At 46.0% G+C, this 20,658-nt stretch overlaps 1 protein-coding gene across 1 annotated transcript in view; it reads left to right on the top strand.

Annotated features, from left to right (window-relative positions):
* Positions 1–20,658, top strand: part of LOC147116724 (cadherin-8-like) — a 265,237-nt gene that overhangs the window by 217,966 nt on the left and 26,613 nt on the right. Inside the window, exons 8-9 of the mRNA XM_085991845.1 lie at positions 8,845–8,981; positions 20,299–20,420. Coding sequence (XP_085847971.1) covers positions 8,845–8,981; positions 20,299–20,420 — 259 coding nt within the window. The remainder of the gene's footprint in view (positions 1–8,844; positions 8,982–20,298; positions 20,421–20,658) is intronic.

Below are 20,658 nucleotides of genomic sequence, written 5' to 3'. Positions count from 1 at the left end.
GGGGGGGGCACAAAACCCATCCCGCCCCCAACCCGCCTCCATGCCAGTTTCAAAGGAGGCGGGTACCCACCCTGCACTGGGACCCGCCTCCCCGAGGCAGGAAGGGGATTAGTGCCAATTAACTGCCTGTTAACAGGTAGTTAACAGACAGTTTTTAGCCTAATCACTATTTTCATTCTTGAAGTGTGGACTGCCCAACGCCATGTTAGCGAGGCGGGCCATCAGGCTGAAGGGCTTGGAGGGGTCGAGATGTCCAGTGTTCAGGTGAGTGATGGGTGCATGAGTGCAGAGGGTCAGTGTGTTTGGTGTGTTTAAAGTGTTTAAAGAAGTTTTACTTACCTTTACTTACCTTTACAGCCTTCCTTCCTTCAGCTCTCATCTCACCAGCCCAGAAAGCAGAATGGCTGCGATCTGTCAAAAATTGAAGCATTCAGCTTTCTGTTCCAGAGAGATCTCTAAATCATGCTGAGAGGAAGGAATTAACCTGGAGTACAGATTGTCAGTGTTTGACAGCTTCAAATGCTCTTGACAGATGAAATATCAATCTGTGACATCACCTGTTGCCGGGTGGCCCTTAATTGGCCTGCTGAGCCCACTGGGCGGTCTCAACAAGGTCAATCTAGTCAAAATCGCGTGGGTTGGCTACTGTAGTGTATGTACTTTGCAGAAGGAACTATATTCTGCAGCCCCTGTATACTGCAGTACCAGTAGTGACCACCCCTGTATATAAGCCTGTGTAGTAACTTTTGCATAGTAGTTCCAGGTTGTCTCCACTCAGTAAAGACCTGTTATAACCAACTCCTGCAGTCCGTGTCTCAATTATACACGGACATAATACTGGCGACGAGCAGATCCAAACTTACCTACAGTCTGCACCACCTCATGGGGATCCATTCCTGAAGCGAAGTTATCAGAGGTCGAGGCCAGAAGGAAGGAAGAAAAAATAAATAAACGAACAGAAGAAACGGGCGTCGACCGTGGGCATCCGCCTGTGATTCATCGGAGTTGAAGATTTGCAGGAGAGGCTGTCGAGAGCGGGGCTTGGTTATCCTGTCGATGGTGTTTCAGCTAATCGGGCTGGTGGCAGGTAGTACACTGATCCTTCCTGGGCTGCGGCGGTCTAGAGCTCGATCGGGTGGCTTTTCAACAGGGCCGAGCAGCGTTGTCGGGAAGAGGAGAGACAGAGGTTGGAGCACACAGGGCGCGGCCGGTGCTACGAAGCCGGGCAGCGTACAGACCCGAGAAGAGGGAGGCAAGTGTCCCGCAGGGTTGCTCCGACGACAGGGAAATAATAAAAATTAGAAGCGCAGAAAGCCGCGAGGAGCTGCAGTTTGCCACGGGAACCGCGGAGAGCGGCGTTAGCAGCAGCGCGGGGGGGGGGAAGTGCGCGAAGACCATAGGGCATCGCCATCAAGGCATAAAACGCCAGCAACAGTGCTAGCAGCAGCGGAGAAGACAGAAAGCGTGGGAGGCGCCATCTTAATCCAGCGGGGAAGAAGGCAAAGCGCGGGAGGCACCATCTTAGATTTCCAAGATGCCGAAGACTGGCAATATCACTGCCTTCGATAATGCAATAGAAGACTGGACCACGTACGTGGAAAGAGTCGAGGTATATTGCGAGGCAAACGAAGTAGCCAATGAGAAAAAGGAATCGGTACTACTAAACTTAATGGGCGCAAGAACGTACGGCCTATTGCGGAACCTGATTACTCCAGCCAAACCGAAGGCAAAGAGTTTTAACAAAATTGTTGATATCCTACAGGAACACCTAAATCCCACACCGCTGCTGATAGCAGAAAGATTTAAATTCCACAGGAGAAATCAGCATAAAGATGAGAGCAATGCTGATTACCTTACGGAACTACGCAAGCTACCAAAGCACTGCCAGTTCGGAGCAGGACTGGCAGATACCCTACGGGACAAATTTGTCTGTGGACTCCTGAGTGAAGGAACCCAGAAGTGGTTACTCTCAGAGAAAGAGCTGACGCTAGAAAAGGCTTTCAGCGTGGCAGTATCATACGAAGCAGCAGCAAGGGGCGCTGCGGAAATACAGCAAAAGCCACAGGAATACGGCACCCACGAAATGACACGGGGATTTGCAAAATGATATCGCTGCGGCAGAACACACCATGACCAGAAGGACTGCTGGTCCAAGGACAAAATATGCAGGCAATGCAGAAAGATGGGACACATTGCACGAGTTTGCAGGTCTGGGAAGAAGACTAACGACAACAAAAAGGCTACTAAGGAACAGTACAGGAAAGTACAAAAGATGACGGACAGTAGTTCCGAAGACCAGATGAGCGATAGTGAATCCGGGAACAAGAGACTAAGCTGTCTCAAACTTCACAACGTAATCGCAAAAGAGGATCACCGAACCATTTGGGTCACCCTCACAATAGCAGGGTCCCAAGTCAAAATGGAATTGGATACAGGATCAGCTCTGACCGTCATGAATCGACAAGACTACGAGCGGCTATTCTCACACATACCCTTGAAAGAGACATCCATTTTCTTGAAGACGTATACGGGGCAAAAAGTATACCCCAGAGGAAAAATAAGGGTGCCTGTCAAATACAACGGCAAGGAAATACAGATATTGTATCTGTACATACTGCAAGATGGTGGACCACTGTTATTGGGACGTGAATGGATCAGAAAGATAAGTTTAGACTGGCACTCCATTCAGGCACTGACGGCTGGTAAAAAAGATGACGACGTCACTCCTGGACGATTGTCAACAATCTTAGCTAACGCCAAAGAGGTATTTCAACAAGAACTGGGAACTCTTAAAGGCGTAACTGCCTCGATAAAAATAGAAGAGAATGCAATTCCCAAGTTTTTCAAAGCAAGACCGGTACCATATGCAATTTGCCCAGCTGTCGAGGCAGAGCTGGAGAATCTGGAGAATGCAGGTGTGTTATCTAAGGTAGACTGGAGCGAGTGGGTGACACCCATCATTCCTGTCATGAAGAAACCGTTAAACAATAGGTCTGAGGAGCCAAGGAAGGTTCGCATCTGTGGGGACTTCAAGGTGACGGTGAACCCAGTCCTTCACACAGTACAATATCCTCTTCCGAGGATAGAAGATATTTTCGCCTCACTATCTGGAGGGAAGCGTTTTACAAAAATTGACCTAGCACAAGCATATTTGCAGATGGAGGTTGAAGAATCCTCTAGGGAGTATCTCACGATTAGCACTCACAAAGGTCTTTACCAGTATAATCGACTGGTATTCGGAGTAGCATCAGCTCCAGCGATATGGCAAAGAGCGATGGAACAAGTCCTGCAAGGGATTCCGGGGGCTCAGTGTTACTTGGACGACATCCTAGTGACAGGTGAAGATGACAGTGAACACCTTGCCAACCTAGAGCAGGTGCTCACTAGACTAACAGAACATGGGCTACGAGCCAGTCGCCCCAAGTGCGAGTTTTTTAAGAAACAGATATCGTATTGTGGCCACGTGATTGATGAAGAGGGGTTACATAAGTCCCCTGACAAAATTGAAGCGTTAGTGAAGGCTCCAGCACCTGAAAGTGTGTCGCAACTGAGGTCATTCCTCGGATTGGTGAATTACTATCATAAGTTTTTGCCGAATTTGTCCACAATTCTGCACCCACTGAACGCCCTACTACAAACAGGAGTAGCATGGAAATGGAGCGATGAATGTAAGTGGGCCTTTCAGAAGAGTAAGGATCTGATCACTTCAAGAGAAGTATTGGCTCACTACAACCCATCACTACCGATAAGACTGGCGTGTGATGCGTCTCCCTACGGCATTGGAGCGGTACTGTCACATAAATTCCTTGATGGTTCAGAGAGGCCGATAGCTTTTGCATCACGCTCGTTAACTTCAGCCGAGCGTAACTACGCCCAGATTGACAGAGAGGCCCTCAGCCTGGTGTGGGGGGTGAAGAAGTTCAATCACTACCTGCACGGTCAGAAATTTACTCTACTTACTGATCATCAACCTCTTGTCTCCATTTTCAACCCTCAGAAGGGCGTACCGATAATGACAGCACAACGGTTACAGAGGTGGTCCCTTTTCCTAGGGGCACACCAATATGACATCGAGTACAAAGGAACTAAACAGCATGGGAATGCTGATGGATTGTCGCGCCTACCATTGCCGACGGTGGAAGAAGCACCTGCAGTGGATCCAGTGGAGATATTCCACTCGACCATAGTCAAATGTCTCCCTGTGACGAATGCAAACATAGAAAAGGAAACACGAAATGACCCGACAGTCTCCTGGGTCTATGATTTAACGGTGAAGGGATGGCCAGCACATGGCGAACCACTGCTGCCAGCATTCTCGCCGAGAAGAGAACAGCTGTCAGTGTGCAGAGGAACCTTGATGTGTGGATCCAGAGTAGTAATTCCACCCAAATTGAAGGATAGAGTGCTCAATGAGCTTCATGAGGGTCATCTGGGAGGGGTAAAAATGAAAAACTTAGCCAGAGCGTTTGTGTGGTGGCCGGGAATCGATAGAGAAATCGAAGAGATGACCAAGAGCTGTACAGGATGCCAGAAGGTCCAAAACGCCCCACCACAAGCCCCTCTACATCCATGGGAGTGGCCCTCATCTCCATGGCAAAGGGTGCACATTGATTTTGCTGGCCCATTTATGGACTCGATGTTTTTAATTGCGGTGGATGCACATTCAAAGTGGCCAGAGGTAATAAAAATGTCCTCAACCACCACAGAAAAAACTATCACAGTCTTACGAACCATATTCGCCAGAAATGGGCTGCCTGAACAGATTTGCTCCGACAATGGACCACAGTTTGTGTCTGAAGAGTTCTGGAGGTTCTTAAAGAACAATGGTGTTAAGCATTACACATCCGCCCCATATCATCCAGCCACCAATGGATTGGCTGAGAGGTTCGTTCAAACATTCAAGAAGGCTACCAAAGCAATGCGTAATGAAGACATACCCCTACAACACAAGGTGGATAACTTCTTGTTTGCTTACCGGAATGCGACACATGCGGTTACCAACCAAACTCCAGCCATGATGTTCTTCAATCGAAGACTACGATACCACTTGGATTTGGTTAAGCCAAACATCAGAAGAGATGTGGAGAACAGGCAGTTTCAGAATATGAATGAAAGGCCGACCAGGAGTTTTAAGATAGGTCAACCAGTTTTGGCCCGGGACTACCGCACAGAGAAATGGCAGCCAGGAACAATCTGTACACGGCAAGGACCTCTAATGTATACCGTGGACATTGGAGAGAGCATTGTAAGACGCCATGCTGACCAGATTCTAGAGTCACTGGAAAACGTCAACCACACCACGATCCGATACACCTGGTGATGAACCCGAAGTACCAATTGCATCTACCTCAGAATCGGTGATATTGGAAGCAGACGAACCAAACAACGACGTTGATCCCGAATCAACTTTGCCAGAAGAACCTGATACCCCAAAGAGGCGTTATCCAGACAGAATCAGGAAGCCTCCTCAAAGACTGAACTTATAATTGCTTAACTTCAACTAATGTATCTAGCAACTGTAATTGTAAATATGTTATTTAATTATTAATCGAATGTTATGTACTGTTTAGCTAAAAGGGGAGGATTTGTAGTGTATGTACTTTGCAGAAGGAACTATATTCTGCAGCCCCTGTATACTGCAGTACCAGTAGTGACCACCCCTGTATATAAGCCTGTGTAGTAACTTTTGCATCGTAGTTCCAGGTTGTCTCCACTCAGTAAAGACCTGTTATAACCAACTCCTGCAGTCCGTGTCTCAATTATACACGGACATAATAGCTACAACTCGATGGAGGTGGGACTACAACCCCGAACGTTGTAGTCTCGCCTCCTACCCGCCTCCTCAATGAAAATGCAGCCCAACATCTCCAACCAGAGCTGGCCTACGACAACGGAACTCCAAATGTAAAAAGAAGCATCTGGAAGCTCATTGTGAGAACAAAACAGTACGGTGATTAGGAAGGCATACGTTCCTACATGTCTCCCATTGTTGGCTTAAAACAAAGGCTGTGGGCTCTGTCGCAAAATACATGTAGATGTGAAAAAGTTGCCACTTATACAGCAGCCAAGTATCTCCTCCATAAATAAAAAACACAAGCACTTCCTCGCAGCCTGAATAGGGACTGACAATCTCTCTTGTTTTTACAAATGATTTCCTGCAATTATTTCAAAGTGTTTGCGTTTTTCTATCTTCTCCCTGATCATACCTGCATCTCGCACGCGGCCTAATTTAAACCAAAATTATTCTTCCAGCATGCTGAGCTTTGAAGGAGCTTTGAAAGATGCTAACTGCAGGTATCGAGCTGGCTGTCACTCTGTAGTTAAGATGCACTTGAGTAACAATCAACACTTATTTAGCCCTTTGGTGGTGCATGTGGCTCTTCTTAGCTCGCTGTCAATCACTAATCCATGCACTTGTTGAGTTCCCTCGGCTTCCTGTAGTGAATATGCAATCAGTCCTTGAAGGGTTAGCCCAAAACTTGTTGGGGGCAATTTTAACCTTGGCTGATAGCGTGCCAGCTGTGGCTCAGTGGGTAGCACTCTTGGTTTTTTGCATCAGGAGGTTGTGGGTTCACATCCCACTCTGGAGCACAAAATCCAGGCTGACGCTCCCCAGTGCAGTACTGAGGGAGTGCTGCACTGTCAGATCTGTCTAGTCCATTGGGTGAGACGTTAAACCGAGGCCCTGTCTGCCCTCGCAGGTGGACCGAAAAGATCCCATGGCACTATTTTGAGGAAAAGCAGGGCAGTTATCCCCGGTTACCTGGGCAATATTTATCACTCAACCAACATCACTTAAACACAATGGCCCAGAAATTCAGGTCCACATGGGTGAGTACGCATTGGGTACTCACGCGTAGGCCCAACGAAAGTGCCGGTTTCGTGCATGCACTGCACGTGTGTGGGAAACTGGCACTTCCGTTCCCCTGAAAGAAGGGGTTGACAGGTGGAACGCGTGCGCCGGAGAGGCAGCGCGTGCGCATCGAACTTACTTTTTTTTGCAGGGTTCTCTGGGAGGGTAAGTCTCCAGGAGTTACACTTTTAAAAAGCAGGCACAAGGCCTGCTTTTAACAAGGTAAGTGGTGAATTAAGTAACATTAAAAAAAATTTTCCACAGGTTTATTATTTTTAAATACATTAAAGAAAGGTAAGTTTATTTTAAGCCCCGTTAGAAAATGTAATTAATTTTTTCAAAAATGTAAATTATTGTTTAAAATATTTATAGTTATTTTGAAAATGTGATTTAAAAAAAAATGTATTTGAAGTTTTAGTGATGTTTTGGGGCTTATAGTATTTATAGGTTTGACAGCTTTTCCTGTCAAATTTATGAATGAAACATTCCCTGCTACCATTGGCCCTCCATGGCCCACGTGATCCCAGGGAACGCATCGAACTAACTGTGCCCCTGGGATACACAAGCACTGCGCGCCGGCAGTTGGAGGAGGCCCAGGATCGCTAGGTAAGTGCAGGTTGGAGGCTTGCACCTGCGGGAAGCCCCCGACCCGAATTTCTGGGCCATTAATATCTGGTCATTATCACATTGCTGTTTGTGGGAGCTTGCTGTGCGCAAATTGGCTGCCGCGTTTCCTACATTACAACAGTGACTGCACTTCAAAAAATACCTCGTTGGCTGCAAAGCATTCTGGGACGTCCTGAGGCTGTGACAGGTGCTGTAGAAACACAAGTCATTCTTTCTCAACCAACACCGCTAAAATTGGATTATCTGGTCATTATCTCATTGCTGTTTGTGGGACATTGCTGTGCTCAAATAGGCTGTGGCGTTCCCTACAGTGATTACACTTCAAAAGTACTTAATCGGCTGTAAAGCTTTTTGGGACATTTTGAGGTCATGAAAAACACTCTGGCCCAGAAATTCGGGTCGGGGGCTTCCCGTGGGTGCAAGCCCCCGACCTGCACTTACCTAGCGCGCCGGCCGTTGTGCTGTGGGCCCGCGTGGGATTCCAATCCTGGGCCTGCTCCAACTGCCGGCGCACAGTGCTTGCGTATCCCAGGGGCGCAGTTAGTTCGAAGTGTCCCCTGGGATCACGTGGGCCATGGAGAGCCAATCGGAGCAGGGAATCTCTATTCATAGATTTGACAGGAAGATCTGTCAAATCTATGATTAGAGCTCAGCCCCAAAACATAACTAAAACTTCAAATAATTTTTTTTTTAAATCACATTTTTAAAATAACTATAAATTACATGAAATAACTATTTTAAACAATAATTTAAAGTTTTGAAAAAATTAATTGCATTTTCTAACGGGGCTAAAAATAAACTTACCTTTCTTTAAAGTATTTAAAAATAAAAAACCTGTGGAAAAAATGTTTAAATTTTACTTAATACCCCACTTACCTTGTTAAAAGCAGGCCTTGCGCCTGCTTTTTAAAAGCGTAGCTCCTGGAGACTTACCCTCCCGGAGAAACCTGCAAAAAAAACGTAAGTTCGATGCGCACGCGCTGCCTCTCCGGCGCACGCCTTCGACCTCTGAACCCCTTCCTTTAAGGGAACGGAAGTTCCGGTTTCCCGCGCATGCGCAGTGCATGCACGAAACCGGCACTTTCGTTGGCCCTACGCGTGAGTACCCCATGCGTACTCACCCGTGGGGAGCCGAATTTCTGGCCCACTAAATTCTTTCTTTCTAATATAAAACGGGGGGGAGATTGGTTTACGCTTTACCCGATTTTCCTTTTGATTGACTTTCATGGAATGGAAGAGTAGGCGAGGCGGATCACATGTTTTACACTATTGCCAAAAGCTACATTTCTCCCCCCGCCCCCCATTCTGTGGTGAATATGTGTGCTTTATCTGGGATGATTACTGAACATGCCTGTTTTCTGTAGGTATTCGATTGATCGGCACACCGACCTTGAAAGATTGTTCAACGTCAATGCTGATGATGGAAAAATAACCCTGGCCAAACCTCTGGACAGAGAGACTGATGTTTGGCATAACATCACCATTATCGCCACAGAAACCAGTATGTATCCGGTCGCTGCTCGGGTTGGTAAAAGCCTTCTGCTTCAGGGTGGCTATCTTTTGTGGAGTCCAAAATGGATGGGAGTGGAATAGATAGATGCAGGGCAGGAGATGGGGGTCATGGATGGTGATGGAGCAACTTAATTTCATCTATCTGAAATATATACATATATTTTTTTAAAAACTCACGTCAGCGTGTATGTCCTGTCAACTTTTCACGTTTGAAGTTCCTTTGTCTACATGTATAATGGAAATGCCGATGTATATTTGTTACACTGCAGCACCTCGAATGGTGGGAGGGAGTAATTACAGTACTAAGCTCAGCGTACGCTCGAGGAACAGCACCTCATCTTCTGATTAGGCACTTTACAGCCTTCCGGACTCTATCGAGTTCAACAATTTCAGATCATAAACTCGGCCCCTATCATATTTTTATATATTTTTTTATCCACACTTTTGGTTTGTGCCTTTTCCTTTTTCTCTCTCCCACATGGCAGCTGTCTCTCATTCTGCCAGCGCATTTCACACTTCATCTCGAGCCATCCTTTGTCTCTTTACCTGTCCTATTACCATCTCGTCTCACCTTGAATATCTCTTAATGTCTCTTCACCTCTCACAGACCTTCCCTTTTGTTCTTTCATCTCCTCCCCCATTTCCCAGCCCCCAAACTTGCTTTTTCATCTGTTTCATTTCCTGCTTTATTCTCAGTTCTGACGAAGGGACTTCGACCTGAAACGGTGACTCTGTTTCTCTCTCCATGGATGTTGGCTGGCCTGCTGAGTTTTTCCAGCGTTTTCTGTTGTTATTTAGTAATTACAGTATGACCAGTTTACAGAGACATTTTCTACGATAAATTTTGTGATACAAAAATATTGGCCCGTATTTTCCGATCCCTACGGGTGTGTACGTGCTGTGTACACATCCGTAGGGCCATCGGAAATGCCGGTTTCAGGCATGCGAAGTGCAAGCGCTGAAAACTAGCATTCCGATCTGTCAATCCTCTTGACAAATCGGACGCCTGCCCTGGAGAAGGGCCTCCGCGGTGGGAGAGTTCCACTTTCTGCAGAACCTCCGCCCGCTGAAATCACTTAAAAATCTTACGCCTGGTAAAAGCATTTAAACATTTTTTTTCACTCATTTATAATTTAAATATACTTTTAAAAAAGGTAAGTTTATTTTTAGCCCCGTAAAATGTTTTATTTTTTTCAAAAAATGTAGTTTTTGTTTAAAATATTTAATTTTATGTAATTTTAACTCATTTTAAAAACGTGATGGTTTTTAAAAAAAATTATTTAATGTTTTGATGTCTTTTTTCAGTGATCCTCGTTCATACTTTTCACAGGTCTATCTGTCAAAAGTATGAAGGGAGATTACCTTCTCCTATAAGAACATAAGAAGTAGGAGCAGGAGTAGGCCATACGGCCCCTCGGGCTTGCTCCGCCATTCAATAGGATCATGGCTGATCCGAATCTAGACTCACGTCCACTTCCCTGCCCTCTCCTCGTAACCCCTAATTCCCTTATCTGCTAGGAAACTGTCTATCTCCATTTTAAATTTATTCAATGTTGCATCTTCCACAGCTCTCTGGGGTAGCAAATTCCATAGATTTACTACCCTCTGAGTGAAGAAGTTTCTCCTCATCTCAGTTTTGAAAGCACAGCCCCTTATTCTAAGATTATGCCCCCTAGTTCTAGTCTCACCCATCAGTGGAAACATCCTCCCCGCAACCACCCGATCAAGCCCCCTCACAATCTTATATGTTTCGATAAGATCGCCTCTCATTCTTCTGAACTCCAATGAGTAGAGTCCCAACCTACTCAACCTTTCCTCATACGTCAACCCCCTCATCTCCGGAATCAACCGAGTGAACCTTCTCTGAACCGCCTCGAGAGCAAGTATATCTTTTCTTAAATATGGAAACCAAAACTGCACGCAGTATTCCAGGTGTGGCCTCACCAGTACCCTGTATAACTGCAGCAAGACTTCCCTGTTTTTATACTCCATCCCCCTCGCAATAAAAGCCAAGATTCCATTGGCCTTCCTGATCACCTGCTGCACCTGCATACTAACTTTTTGTGTTTCATGCACCAGGACCCCCCGATCCCTTTGTACTGTAGCACTTTGCAGTTTCTCTCCATTTAGATAATAACTTGCTCTTTGATTTTTTCTGCCAAAGTGCATAACCTCACACTTTCCAACATTATATTGCATCTGCCAAATCTCTGCCCACTCACTTAGCCTGTCTATGTCCTTTTGCAGGTTTTTTATGTCCTCCTCACTCATTGCTTTCCCTCCCATCTTTGTATCGTCGGCAAACTTGGATATGTTGCACTCGGTCCCTTCCTCCAAATCATTAATATAGATTGTAAAGAGTTGGGGTCCCAGCACTGACCCCTGCGGAACACCACTAGTTACTGATTGCCAGGCCGAGAATGAACCATTTATCCCAACTCTTTGTTTTCTGTTAGATAGCCAATCTTCCACCCATGCCAGTATATTACCCCCAATCCCGTGATTTCTTATCTTGATCAGTAATCTTTTGTGTGGAACCTTGTCAAATGCCTTTTGGAATTCCAAATACACTACATCCACTGGTTCCCCTTTATCCACCCTGTATGTTACATCCTCAAAGAATTCGAGCAAATTTGTCAAACATGACTTCCCCTTCATAAAACCATGCTGACTCTGTCCTATTAAATTATGTTTATCCAAATGCTCTGTTACTGTTTCCTTAATAATGGACTCCAACATTTTGCCAACCACAGATGTTAGGCTAACTGGTCTATAGTTTCCAGCTTTTTGTCTACTTCCCTTCTTAAATAAAGGTGTTACATTAGCAGTTTTCCAATCTGCCGGGACCTTTCCTGAGTCCAGGGAGTTCTGGAAAATAATCACCAATGCATCCACAATCCCTACCGCCACTTCTCTGAAGACCCTAGGATGTAGGCCATCAGGTCCGGGGGATTTATCCGCCTTAAGTCCCATTATTTTACTGAGTACCATCTCCTTAGTGATTTTAATCATCTTTGGCTCCTCCCCCCCCCCCCCCCATTGCCCCCTGTTTGTCCAGTGTTGGGATATTTTTAGTGTCCTCTACTCTAAAGACTGATACAAAATATTTGTTCAGCGTCTTTGCCATCTTCATGTACCCCACCACTAGTTTCCCGGTCCCATCCTCTAAGGGACCAACGTTCACTTTAGCCACCCTTTTTCTTTTTATATAGCTGTAGAAACTCTTGCTATCTGTTTTTATATTTTTTGCTAGTTTACTTTCATAATCTATCTTCCCTTTCTTAATTAATCTTTTAGTTATTGTTTGCTGGCTTTTAAATGCTTCCCAATCTTCTATCCTCCCACTAGATTTGGCTACTTTATATGCCCTTGTTTTCAGTCGGATACTATCCTTTATTACTTTACTAAGCCACGGATGGCTGTCTTTTCTTTTACTCCCCTTTTTCCTCAGTGGAATATATTTATCTTGAAAGATGTGAAATATCTCCTTGAATGTAGACCACTGCTCTTGTACCGTCTTACACTTTAATCTGTTTTCCCAGTCCACTTTAGTCAATTCTACTCTCATACCTTCATAGTCTCCTTTATTTAAGCTCAGTATGCTGGTTTGAGATCCAACTTTCTCACCCTCACACTGAATTTGGAATTCAACCATATTATGGTCACTCATTCCAAGGGGATCCTTTACTAGGACATATTTATTAATCCTGTTTCATTACACAGGACCAGATCTAAGATTGCCTGCCCCCTGGTTGGTTCAGTTACATACTGCTCAAGGAACCCGTCCCTAATACACTCTATGAACTCTTCCTCAAGGCTGCCATGCCCAATTTGATTAGTCCAGTCAATATGAAAGTTAAAATCCCCCATGATTATAACTGTTCCCTTATTACAAGCCCCAACTATTTCCTGATTTATACTCCGACCAACAGTGTTGCCACTGTTAGGAGGCCTATAGACTATGCCCACTAGTGACTTTTTCCCCTTCTTATTCCTTATCTCCACCCAAACTATTTCACTATCCTGATCCTTTGACCCAATATCATTTCTGACTATTGCAGTGATTCCATCCTTGATTAACATAGCAACCCCACCTCCCTTTCCTTCCTGTCTGTCCTTCCTAATTGTCAAATACCCTTGTATGTTTAGTTCCCAGTCATGATTATCTTGCAGCCATGTTTCCGTAATGGCCACCAGATCATACCCATGTGTAGTTATTTGTACCATCAACTCGTCAATTTTGTTACGAATGCTGCGTGCATTCAGATAAAGAACTTTCAAATATGTTTTCTGACAATTTAGTTCTGCTTTTACCCCTTTTACTACTTTACCTTTATCATTATACATTCTGTCCCTTCCTGACATGCTCTGGTTTTTAATTCCCCCACTGCTACCTTGCTCTATTGCCTTCTCCGCTGTCATTTTTATTTTTCGCTCTCTTAAAACCTGCCCCCCACTAATTAGTTTAAAGCCCTCTCTACAGCCCTAGTTATTCGATTCGCCAGGAGTCTAGTCCCAGCACTGGCCAAGTGAAGTCCGTCCCAACGGAACAGCTCTCTCCTGTCCCAGTACTGATGCCAGTGTCCCAGGAAGCAAAACCCATTTCTCCCACACCAGGCTTTGAGCCACGTATTTAACTCTCTAATTTTATTTACCCTAGCCAAATTTGCACATGGCTCAGGTAGTAATCCAGAGCTTATTACCCTTGTGGTTCTGCTTTTTAATTTGACCCCTAGCTGCTCAAACTCCCTCAGCAGAATCTCTTTCCTTGTCCTATCTATGTCGTTGGTACCAACATGGACCATGACAACTGGATCCTCCCCCTCCCACTCCAAGTTTCTCTCCAGCCCAGAGGAGGTGTCCTTAACCCTGGCACCGGGCAGGCAACACAGCCTTCGGGACTCTCGCTCTCGGCTGCAAAGAACTCTATCTATCCCCCTAATGATACTATCCCCTACCACTACAACATTTCTTTTATCTCCCCCCACTTGAATGGCCCCCCTGTACCACGGTGCTGTGGCCGGGTTGCTCATCCTCCCCGCAGCCCCCGTTCCCATCCTCACAGGGAGTAAGAGCCTCAAACCTGTTGGTCAAGAGCAAGGGCTGCGGCTCCTCCAACACTACCTCCTGGATCCCCATACCTGCCTCACTTCTAGTCACACCATCCTGACCCTGGCCACGGACTACATCTGAATTAATTAATCTAATTGGTGTGACTGCCTCCTGATACACAGAGTCCAGGTAACTCTCCCCCTCCCTGATGTGTCTCAGTGTTTGAAGCTCGGACTCCAGCTCTTCAACACGGAGCCGGAATTCCTCGAGCAGCCAACACTTACTGCAAATGTGATCACCGTGAGCATCAATGGTGTCCACCAGCTCCCACATATTGCAGCAGCAACACATCACCTGTTCTCCAATTCTATGTAATTAATTAAATTTATTAATATTATTCTTAAATACCCTCTGCCCCGATTCTAGAAACCACAGAGTTTAAGCTTCAAAAGAGGGAAATACTCACCAACCAACCACTTACCCGCTTTCTGGTGACGTCACACTTGGATTACTTTTTACCTCTCTCCTTCCCTCTGAGGTCCGAGACTGGAGACTGGTACGCCTTACCTGGGTCTCTGAAGCTTTTTCAAGCTTCCCGCTCGTGCCTCCCGCCGACACCCGCGGTCTGAGGCCTTACCTGGGTCTCTGAAGCTTTGTCAAGCTTCCCGCTCGCGCCTCCCGCCGACACCCGCGGTCTGAGGCCTTACCTGGGTCTCTGAAGCTTTGTCAAGCTTCCCGCTCGCGCCTCCCACCGACACCCGCGGTCTGAGGCCTTACCTGGGTCTCTGAAGCTTTTCAAAGCTTCCCGCTCGCGCCTCCCGCCGACACCCGCGGTCTGAGGCCTTACCTGTGTCTCTGAAGCTTTTTCAAGCTTCCCACTCGCGCCTCCCGCCGACACCCGCGGTCTGAGGCCTTACCTGGGTCTCTGAAGCTTTTTCAAGCTTCCCGCTCGCGCCTCCCGCCGACACCCGCGGTCTGAGGCCTTACCTGGGTCTCTGAAGCTTTTTCAAGCTTCCCGCTCGCGCCTCCCGCCGACACCCGCAGTCTGAGGATTCAGCACGCACCCTGCTCCAGAGAGACCTGGTGAGCGGAGACTGGAGCTCCTGGCTCTGAATTCTGGATTGATATCCAGCAGGATGCTTACATTTTTCGAGGCAGAAAGGCTGCTTATCCTAACCTACTAGGGGGGTCACAGTTTCAGGATAAAGCGTCAGCCATTTAGGAATGAGATGAGGAGAAATTTCTTCACTCAGAGGGTTGTGAATCTTTGGAATTCCCTACCCCAGAGGGCTGTGGATGCTCAATTGTTGCGTATATTCAAGGCTGAGATCGATAGATGTTTTGATTTGAAGGGAATATTGGGATCGAGCGGGAAAGTGGCGTTGAGGTCAAAGATCTGCCATGATCTTATTAAATGGCGGAGCAGGCTCAAAGGGCTGAATGGCCAACTCCTGCTCCTATTTACTATGTTCTTATCCAGTAGATGTGGATGCCCACTCGCCTCATCGTATGTGTTTTGGGGGCCCATAAATCCCTCCCACCGTATACCCCCTATTGACTGATATAAAGATGGCCATGGAAGGAGCGCTCACATCTGTCACACTGTTAATCAGCCCGTGAATTCTCACACCAATTCACACTATTCTCCAAGGGAAGAGTGTGAAGATACAAAAACCACAACTGCATTTGGACTTGAATCCCCATGTGCAACACTAAGGGAGATCGACTAGTGAATAATTACTGCATTCATGTCATGAGAATTTTGGATATATTAAGCCCATTCTCTTCCTGCAACCTGTGAACAGTGAGTCGGAATTGGAAGCTCTCTCCCAGTTTATTCCCTCTGCTTCCAAACCTTTCTTCTTGCACTGTAAGCCTGACCCGCAATCTAATCTCTGTGAGTTCATTCGCTGCCCTTCAATTTATACAAGCACATTCCCTGTCTCTCAATTTCTCTGAGCTCAGGCACTGTCATTCAAGTGTTTGGTAGTGTTGTGGTTATGTTACAGCACAAGTAATCCGTGAGACCTGAACAAATCCACGAGAGAGAGAGAGAGAGAGAGTTCAAATCCTAAAATGGGAGCTTGAGAGTTTGAATTCAGTCTTAAAAAAAACTGGAAATGAGAAGCTGCTATCAGTAAACCTGACCATGAATTGTTGTAGAAAACCGAACTGGTTCACGAATGTGCTTTAGGGAAGGAAACCTGCCGTCCTTAACCCGGTCTGGGCCTATACGTGACTCCAATCTCACAGCAGAGTGGTTGACTCTTAACTGCTGTTTGAAGTGGCCTAGCAAGCCACCCAGTTGTATCAAACCAATGTGGTTCAGGAAGAAGGCCCACCACCACCCTCTTAGCATATCTAAGGAGAGGCAATAAATGCCGGCCTTGCCATTGATGCCCACCTCCTGAGAATTAATTTTTTTTAAATTCTCTGTGAACTCATTGCCCGCCCTTCAATTTCTCAGTTAATTTCTTTGCTGCCGCTCGTTCTATTTATTTATTCATTCTCTGGATGTGGCAAGGTTGGCATTTATTGCCCATCCCTAGTTGCCCTGAGAAGGTGGTGGTGGGCCTTCCTCTTGAACAGCTGCAGGACACCTGGTGAATGTGACAACAGAGCTGCTTGATTGGCTACTTCAGAGGGCAGTTAAGAGTCAACCCCCGGTGTGGGACTGGAGTCAAATATAGGCCCAGATCGGGAAAGGACACTAGGTTTCCTTCCCTAAAGTACATTTTCAGTGAATTAATTCCAAGCCCCTCAATTTCTGTGAACTCATTCCGTGCTCCTTTATCTCTAGGAGCTAATGTCCTGCTCTCGTCAGCTGTGGCTCAGTTGGGAGCACTCTTGCCTCTGAGTCAGAATGAATGTGGGTTCAAGTCCCACTCCAGAAACTTGATCCCATAATCCAGGCCAACACTCCCAGTGCAGTACTGAGGGAGTGCTGCACTGTCGGAGGTGCCGCTTTTCAGATGAGGTGTTAAACCGAGGCCCCGTCTGCTCTCTCAGGTGGATGTAAAAGATCCCATGGCACTATTTCGAAGAAGAGCAGGGGAGTTATCCCCAGTGTCCTGGCCAATATTTATCCCTCAACCAACATCACTAAAACAGAATATCTGGTCATTATCACATTGCTATTTGTGGGAGCTTGCTGTGCACAAATTGGCTGCTGTGTTTTCTACATTACAACGGTGACTACACTTTCAAAAAGTACTTCATTGGCTATAAAGCGCTTGGGGACGTCCTGAGATTGTGAAAGGCGTTGTAGAAATGCAAGTCTTTCTTTCCTTTTCTTCTCTCTTTTGTCCTTCTGTTGCCCTCTGACCTCATTCACTGTCTCGCTCTGTGTGTGTGTTTATTTTCTGCCCTTCTAGCTCCTTCTTTGCCCTTTTCTCCTGCTGAGATCATTAAAGTTGGGAAGCCAGCGGAGTGACGTGCCCCTGGAGCGGATGTCTGATTGGGATGTCCGCCCAACCCACGTTCCGCTGGATAGTGACCAGGAGTGGGAATCATAGAATAGCACAGCACTGAAGGAGGCCATTCAGCCCATCGAGCCTGCGACTGCTTTTGCGAAGAGCAATCCAGTCAGTCTCGTTCCCCCCGCTCTTTTCCCAAATCCCTGCAATGTTTTCCCCTTTGAGCATTTATCCAATTGCATTTTGAAGGCTGCTATTGAATCTGTATCCACCACCCAATCAGGCAGAGCATTCCAAATCCCGACCACTCATTGGGTATAAAAGTTTTTCCTCATGTCGCCTCTGGTTCTTTTGCCAATCAGCTTAAATCTGTGATAACAACAGAAAATGCTGGAAAAGCTCAGCAGGCCAGGCAAAATCCGTGGAGAGAGAAATAGAGTCAACGTTTCCGGTCGAAACCCTTCGTCAGGACTGAAAAAACACAGGGAATGAAACAGATTAAAAGGCCAGTTTGGGGGCTGGGAAATGGGGATGAGAGAACAAAAGAAAAGTGAAGAGACATTAAGAGGTATTCAAAATGAGACGAGATGGTGATAGGACTAGTAAAGAGACAAAAGACGGCTCTAGATGAGGTGTGAAATGCGCTGGCAAAATGGGAGACAGCTGCCATGTGGGAGAGAGAAAAAAAGGGGAAAGGGCACAAAACAAAGGTGTGGATAAAAAATATATATAAAAATGTAATCGGGGCCGAGGTTATGATCTGAAATTGTTGAACTCGATATTGAGTCCGGAAGGCTGTAAAGTGCCTAATCGGAAGATGAGGTGCTGTTCCTCGAGCGTACGCTGGGTTTCCGTGGAACAATGCAAGAGGTTATTTCGGATTTCCAGTATCCGCAGTGTTTTGCTATCGTACCTTAAATCTGTGTCCTCTCATTTTCAACCCTTCAGCCATTGAAAACAGATTCTCTTTATTTACTCTTATCTAAACCCTTCATGATTTTAAGCACCCCTATCAAAAATCCTGGGTGATTATCTACTCCTTGGCACAGAGGCAGCGGGGCTAATTATAATGCCACTAACCACTGATCCAGTTGAGCCCAAACAGCTCATGGGACGCCAGAGATCGAACTAGCAAACTTGCCTTGTCTGCATGGCGTGATATAATACAACATAGCGCGCTTACCAAGTGAGCATTCAAGCTAGCTAAGAAATAATTCATTTCCTTCAGCCTGTTTAAATGAACAATTAGAAGGGGTCCTAAATTAATGTTTGCATTTCAGATTGAAGTGAAATATTTGCCCGATCATTTGACGGGATTTACATCAATTCCTCTCGATGCTTTCTTCCCCCAGACTAAATGTAGCTATTATTTGCTATTTGGTGTGTTCAATATTGATTTAAACACTTCACATATTTATGAAGCGGTATTTTAGCATTTTAATGAGTTGGAAAATATTTGTGAAGAAAAATTTCATGAGCTGGAGGGAAAATACCTCAAACAAAACCTGCTGAAGTTAGCATTTTGTTATATATATTTTTTTTAATTTGAGAAGCCAAACATCAGGAAGGATAATTGGCCTTGGAGGGGAGCAGCACAGATTCACCAGAATGATACCTGGACTTAAAGGGATCAATTATGAGGAAAGGTTGCATAAACAGATTGGTATTCCCTGGCACTTAGAAGGCGGAGGGGTGATGTGTTTGAGGTGTTAATAATTAAGGGATTCGATAGAGTAGACTTGATCGGGGCTTGATCGGGTGGATGCGGGGAGGATGTTTCCACTGATGGGTGAGACTAGAACTAGGGGGCATAATCTTAGAATAAGGGGCTGCCGTTTCAAAACTGAGATGAGGAGAAACTTCTTCACTCAGAGGGTAGTAAATCTATGGAATTTGCTACCTCAGAGAGCCGTGGAAGCTGCGACATTAAATAAATTTAAAATGGAGATAGACAGTTTCCTAGCTGATAAGGGAATTAGGGGTTATGGGGAGCGGGCAGGGAAGTGGACGTGAGTCTAGGTTCGGATCAGCCATGATCCTATGGAATGGCGGAGCAGGCCCGAGGGGCCGTATGGCCTACTCCTGCTCCTACTTCTTATGTTCTTATGACACAGAGAAGCTATTTACCCTGGTTTGGGAATCCAGAACCGGGGCGGGGGGGGCATAACCTTAAAATTAGAGCTAGGCTGTTCAGGAGGGAAATCGGGAAGCATTTTTTCCACACATAGTGCAGTGGTATTCTGGAACTCTCCCCTCCAAATGGCTGTGGATGCTGCTGGGAAAATTGGAGCTTTCAAGACTGAGCGAGACAGTTTTTTTTTTAGGTAAGGGTATCAAGGGATTACGGAACACAGGAGGGTAAAGTGGAGTTGAGCTACAGATCGGCCATGATGTAATTGGATAGCAGAAGAAGCTCGAGGGGCTGAAGGACCTAATCCTGTTCCTACATAACCCCGAGCTGAAGGGCTGAGGTCCAGGGTGCAGGGCAACCCCTAGGTTGCAAAGAGTAGGAGAGGAGACAAAGTCAATCGAAAAGTAATGGTTAGGTGACACCGAGTATGGATTATAAAAATCTGCAGAGTTGAAGGAAACTATGGGATGCAGGAGCGCCTACAGTTCTGAACTCCTTCCTTCATTCAGTTTCGCCTTCCTCCGAAAGGATGAGTTGAACTGCAAACTCTTGTAACACTCAAGTTCACTGAGTGGTGTCCAGAAAGTGGGCAGAGAGAAAAAACACAGGAAAACGAAGAACGGTTTTTGATAAATATGTATTCTTTTTAGGAGTTCAGTGTTTGACCTTTTAACCTACCGTCCCTTATTTATCTTCCCCCGTCGCAGGGAATCATAGCCAGGTGTCCCGAGTGCTTGTGGCCATTAAGGTGCTTGATGTTAATGACAATGCTCCGGAACTTGCCTCACAGTCTGAAGCATACCTGTGTGAAAATGGAAAATCCGGGCAGGTGGGTACATCAGGGCTGTCGTTTAAAGGGTTGTGTGTTTTTTTAAAATTCATTCATGGGATGTGGGCGTCGCTGGCAAGGAAAGCATTTCTGGCCCTCGAGAAGGTGGTGGTGAGCCACCTTCTTGAGTACAACTGAGTGGTTTGCTGGGCCATTTCAGAGGGCATAGAGTCACTAGAGTCATAACGGCACAGAAGGAGGCCATTCGACCCATCGAGTCCGTGCCGGCTCTCTGTGG

This window comes from Somniosus microcephalus, chromosome 6 (assembly GCF_052327205.1).
Source record: "Somniosus microcephalus isolate GS21.2 chromosome 6, FLI_Smic_1.0, whole genome shotgun sequence".
NCBI classification, from domain to species: Eukaryota; Metazoa; Chordata; class Chondrichthyes; order Squaliformes; family Somniosidae; genus Somniosus; species Somniosus microcephalus.
The sequence above is the reverse complement of the archived record's forward strand: the minus strand, read 5'-3'. Positions and strand labels throughout refer to the sequence as shown.